This window comes from Vicia villosa, linkage group LG3, assembly GCF_029867415.1.
Source record: "Vicia villosa cultivar HV-30 ecotype Madison, WI linkage group LG3, Vvil1.0, whole genome shotgun sequence".
In the NCBI taxonomy this organism is placed as follows: domain Eukaryota; kingdom Viridiplantae; phylum Streptophyta; class Magnoliopsida; order Fabales; family Fabaceae; genus Vicia; species Vicia villosa.
The window spans coordinates 15,548,352-15,554,287 of record NC_081182.1 but is presented as its reverse complement, the minus strand read 5'-3'; the positions used below and the strand labels follow the sequence as shown (position 1 = coordinate 15,554,287).

At 23.4% G+C, this 5,936-nt stretch overlaps 1 protein-coding gene across 1 annotated transcript; it reads left to right on the top strand.

The window, feature by feature from the left end:
- Window positions 1-1,225: 1,225 nt before the first annotated feature.
- LOC131657620 (uncharacterized) lies at window positions 1,226-1,663 on the top strand. Its single transcript, XM_058926996.1, has one exon. It carries the CDS (start codon window positions 1,226-1,228, stop codon window positions 1,661-1,663), a length of 438 nt encoding a protein of 145 aa, XP_058782979.1.
- Window positions 1,664-5,936: the final 4,273 nt, after the last annotated feature.

The following is a 5,936-nucleotide window of genomic DNA, read 5'->3' as shown; positions in this document are numbered from 1 at the left end:
TCAGATATCATCCCAAGTGTGCAAAGATGAAACTTATTGATATAACATTTACTGATGACCTGATTCTGTTTAGCATAGGTGATGCCAATTCTGTGCAAGCTATTATGACAGAATTTCATAACTTTTCTGATGCAACAGGGCTCAAAGTGAACCCTCAAAAGTGAAAACTTTATTTTGGAGGGACCATGGAGCATGACCAACAACAAATCTGTGCTGCTACTGGTTTTGAAGTAGGTGTTCTCCCCTTTAAATATTTAGGAGTGCCTCTCTCGAACAGAAGACTTACCATTATGCAGTGCCAACCTCTTATAGCAAAAATTGTTCAAAGGATCCAGCATTGGACTTCAAAACTTTTGAGCTATGCAAGCAGGTGCCAGCTTATAAGGAGTGTTCTGTTCTCAATCTCTGCCTATTGGATGCAGGTGTTTCCTTTGCCCAAGAAGATCATTCATCACATTGAAGGAATGTGCAGAAATTTCCTTTGGAGTGGTAAAGAGGAGAGAAGCTACAAGGCCCCTGTAGCTTGGGATAGCATTTACACTCCAAGAAATGCTGGAGGCCTGAACATAACTGACTTATGTAATTGGAATGCAGCTACAATTGCAAAGCTTCTTTGGAATATCCAGTCAAAAGCTGACAAGTTATGGGTGCGGTGGCTGAATGCATATTACCTAAAGAATCAAGATATTATGTAGTGGCAACACCCTCACAATTGCTCATGGATGCTAAAGAGAATCCTTAAAGTGAGGGAGCAAGTGCAACACACACAGTATTGGCAAATTGCTACTGCACAGAGGGATAGATTTAGTACATAAAAAATGTACAAAGATTTGAGAGGAGGATTAGACCAATTGAATTGGAGGAAGGTGTTCTTCACCAACTATGCAAGACCTAGGCTATGTTTGAATACAATAAAAAGAACGGAGCAGAATGGAACGGAGCGGGATGGAACAGAGTGGAACGGAGCGGAATGGAATAAATATGCCATTCCATTGTTTGGATAATTCATGATGGAATAGAGCAATTTTGTCATTCCGCCCAAATCGAAGGGTACAAAAAATGATGGAAAGTGATCGAATAGGATGGAATGCATTCCATCCGATACCGCTCCATTCCATCTGTTTTTAATCAATCCAAACGATGGAACATAACTTTATTCCATTCCATTCTGCTCCATTCCATCCTATTCCATCAATCCAAACATACCCCTAGAGTAGTGTTTATAATGTGGCTCACTTTCAAGGGGAGGCTCCAAACCAAGGATCAATTGCTCAGGTATGGCATAAATGTTGAACCTAAGTGTGTGTTCTGCCCTGCTGATGAAATAATGGACCACCTTTTGTTTGAGTGCAGCATAACTAAAGGAATATGGAAGTGTATTCTGGTATGGATTGGTTATATTAGGGACCCTGCAAACTGGATGATTGAAAGAGATTGGATTATAGCCGAAGTGAAAAAGAAAGGGTGGAGGAGAGACATCCTAAAAACCGCTGTTGTTGAAACTGTCTATGCCGTATGGAGGATGCGTAATGATGTGATCTTCAATCAACATACCTTGGATGATACAGTTACTAATAGGATAAAGGAAGTTATAGCATTAAGATGTATAGGTTATAGAAAATTTGCCAAGCATATCAATATAGTAAACCTTTGTATTGTTTAGGTTTTGAGGACTAGTTTGTTTGGTTGTTTCCTGGATATATATATATATATATATATATATATATATATATATATATATATATATATATATATATATATATATATATATATATATATATATACACGGAATGTATCAAGTAGGAGGATTTTTAAATAAGAGATAAGAGGATTCAATGTTAACCATTGGATTAATCAAGAGAGAGAAATAATAATTATATTAATATTTTAATAAATAATTTAATTCTCTCTCTTGATTAATCCAATGATTAGCATTGAATCCTCTTATCTCTTATTTAAAAATTCCTCCTACTTGATACATCCTATATATATATATATATATATATATATATATATATATATATATATATATATGGGACGTATCAAATGCGAACTTTGGCTATAATGAGAATTGGGAACTTTTAATAATAACCATTAGATTTAAATTAATGGCTCAGATTTACCTCATATGTTAAATACATACTACATAAATAACTTATTCAGTTAAACATTAATTAAATATTTTAAAATATGAGATAAATCTGAGCCATTAATTCAAATCCAATGGTTATTATTAAAAGTTCTTAGTTCTCATTATAGGCAAAGTTCTCATTTGATACGTCCCATATATATATATATAGGGAGCGTATCCGGTGAGAACTGAAATCAATTGTGAGAAACGAGATCTAACAATCTAAACCATCAGATTTAATTGACGATTATGATTTATTTATTCCATATGGAGATCACCTTATTGAATTGCTTTTCTACTATGCTTAAGATTTATAAATTCTATAATAATAGAATCTTACCATAAATAATTTTCTATTTATTATTCTAATATTTAATATAAATTAAAGACTAACATTACCTATTTTTTTATTTGACAAAATTGAATAAATAATAGGTTTTAAATTTTTAATTTTCCAACATCCAATAAACGCCACAATTATTAAAATATTGTTGAAATGGTAGAGTTTATTTAAAATGGTCACAGTTATAGAATTTATAAAAATAAATAATATCCTAACTTGGAAATGGGCAATAAATCAATAATGTGATTTTATTTAAAATGATCAAAATAATAGAACTTTCAAAAGTAAAAAAAATAAAACAAATAAAAATATAGTTAATCACTTAAAACGATTTAATATTTTTATTCAAATGAATATATTGATAATAAATCAATAATGAGTTTTTATTTAAAATAGTCACAATAGTACAACATTCAAAAATAAAAAGTTTATTTTATTTATCATGTATTCATTTATACTGTAAAATATAGATCAATATATTAGAACATTCAACTTTTTTTCATCAAAATAAATTATAGATCCATATAGTTATAACTATGTAATGAATAAAATTATATGAATTATAAAATATAAATTAAAGAAGTATATTGATTTTAAAGTATAAAAAATATTAAAAATAAAATCAACTTTATATTTTGAATGTTTTACCATTGTGACCATTTATATAAAAACACATTGATATATTTTCATTTGTGTTAAATATATTAAAGAATTTGAAATTATTATATTTAATTTGCTTAATTTATTTATCTGCAAGTTAGAAAAAAATTTATGTTTACAAGTTCTGATATTGTGACCATTTTTAATAAAAAATAAATTAATTATTTATTACTTATATTTTAATTTAATTAAAAATATTAGATAATATATTTTAGTTTGATTAATTTATTTTTTTGCATGTTAAGATATTATTTATTTATATAAATTCTATAATTCTGACAATTTAAAATAAATTCCGCCATTTTAACAATATTATAGTAATTGTTGTGCATATTGGATGTTGGGAAAAATTAAAAATTTAAATTCTGTTATTTATTAAATTTTGTCAAATAATAAATAAATCTTAAACGTTAATTAAATCTGATGATTGACATCATTAGTTCTCGTTTCTCACAATAGATATCAGTTTTCACCTGATACGCTATATATATATATATATATATATATATATATATATATATATATATATATATATATATATATATATATATATATATATATATATATATATATATATATATATATATATATATATATATATATATATATATATATAGGGGACGACTCAAGTGAGAATACTTGGTTATCATGAGAAATAAGAACAATGAATCACGACCATTAAATTTTGATTTTGTTGATTTTAATAGACTCGATTGGTTTTAAATTTTAATTTTAATAGACTCGATTGATTATATATATATATATATATATATATATATATATATATATATATATATATATATATATATATATATATATATATATATATATATATATATATATATATATATATATATATATATATATATATATATATATATATATATATATATATATATATATATAGGAGGGATCAAATTACACCAATATATCCTTGATATGATTTTAATCTAATAGTTAGAAATGTCCACTTAGAGACTCATGATTGTTTTTTAAAATAGTTTCCTCTTATTTTTGGTAATAAATAATTTTTTATTTTTTTAAATCATAATTTATTTTTCACATAAAATTAAAAAGATCTCTCCTACTTTTCTAATAATTAAATTACTCTTCATTTTAAAAAAGAAAACTTGATTCTAAATATTTTTTTTTAAAAAGAAAACGTGATTCTAAATTATTTTTATAAAACCAATCAAGATTCTTAGAAAAAAACTTCTTTTTATTTTAAAACAAATTTACTTTTTTATTTTCTTTATATAAAATCATATTCTATTATTTAAAGTAAATACTAAAATTTTACCAATTTTTAATAGAATATAATATAATGTTCAAAATGTGTATAAAAAAATTAAATAATGAATACGTAAATTTTTTGTTGAGAATTAAAAAAAACAAGATATAAAATGAAATTGTTTAAAAATAATAGAAAATTTATCTGTTTTATTATTCACTTCATATATATTATTTCGGGTTAATCATTACTCATTATTTGTTATTTATTTTTATATTATACGGTTTTGAATTATTTTTATAAATATATCAATTTTGTAGTGTAAAATAAGTAAATACAATATAATTTTATTTAAATAAATAGTAAAATGTGTTTAAAATTCAGAAAAATGTTTGTTTTTAATTTAAAAATATAATTTTTTTATTAATAAATATTAAAGATCACATTATTTAAATAAAAAATTAATAAAATTAAGTAATTTGAATGTAATTTTATTTTATTAATAAATTTGATTTGTTTAAAATTGAGAGTAAATAATATTCAATGAAAAATAACATTTGTAATAAGAAATATATATAATTACGTAGTCTTAAGAAATATTAATAAAAAATTTGTGATTTTTATTAATATTATTTTGAAAGACGTGATTTCTACTATTTCTTATTATATTTTAAAAATAATATTATATTTTACTCTCAACTATTATTATTATGTACTAATTATTCGACATTTAGTTTTGTATTTTTTTTTTTTTATATATTTAGTATTATTTTGAATTATATTTAAAAATTGTACAATTTTATTATTTACATTAGATAGATTTTTTTTAACTTTGAATAATGATTTTTTTAAAAATATATTTAGAATCAAGTTTTTTTAACAAACACGTTTTCTTTTCAAAAATGAAAGTAATTTATTTGTGAGAAAAGTACATAGATCTTTTCAATTTTATGTGAAAATTAAATTATAATTTGATAAAATAAAATATTATTTATTATAAAAAATAGGAGGAAATTATTTTAAGAAACAATCATGAGTCACTAAGTGGACATTTTTAACTGTTAGATTAAAATCATATATCAAGGATTATAAATGAGTGTAACTATTAGTGTAATATATTGGTGTAACTTTATTTTCTAAAGCAACCGTTGGATTGAAACATACCATCACATATACCATATCTATAAAGTTTGAGATTAATGTATAATAATTTGTCATACCATCAAGATATCTAAAGATTAACGTCAAAATGAATTTTCATATAACGTTAATTTTAATGTAATTCAATGACATACTAAATCATTATAGATTAATCTCAAACTTTATAGATATGATCTATATGATATTATTTTTCAATTCAATGTTTGGTTTTGAAAATTATTTATTTGAAATGAATTTACGAGCGAGTGTAACTCGTGGTGTAACTCTTCGGGTATAATTTGATCTCTCCTATATATATATATATATATATATATATATATATATATATATATATATATATATATATATATATATATATATATATATATATATATATATATATATATATATATATACAAAGTCTTACCCTA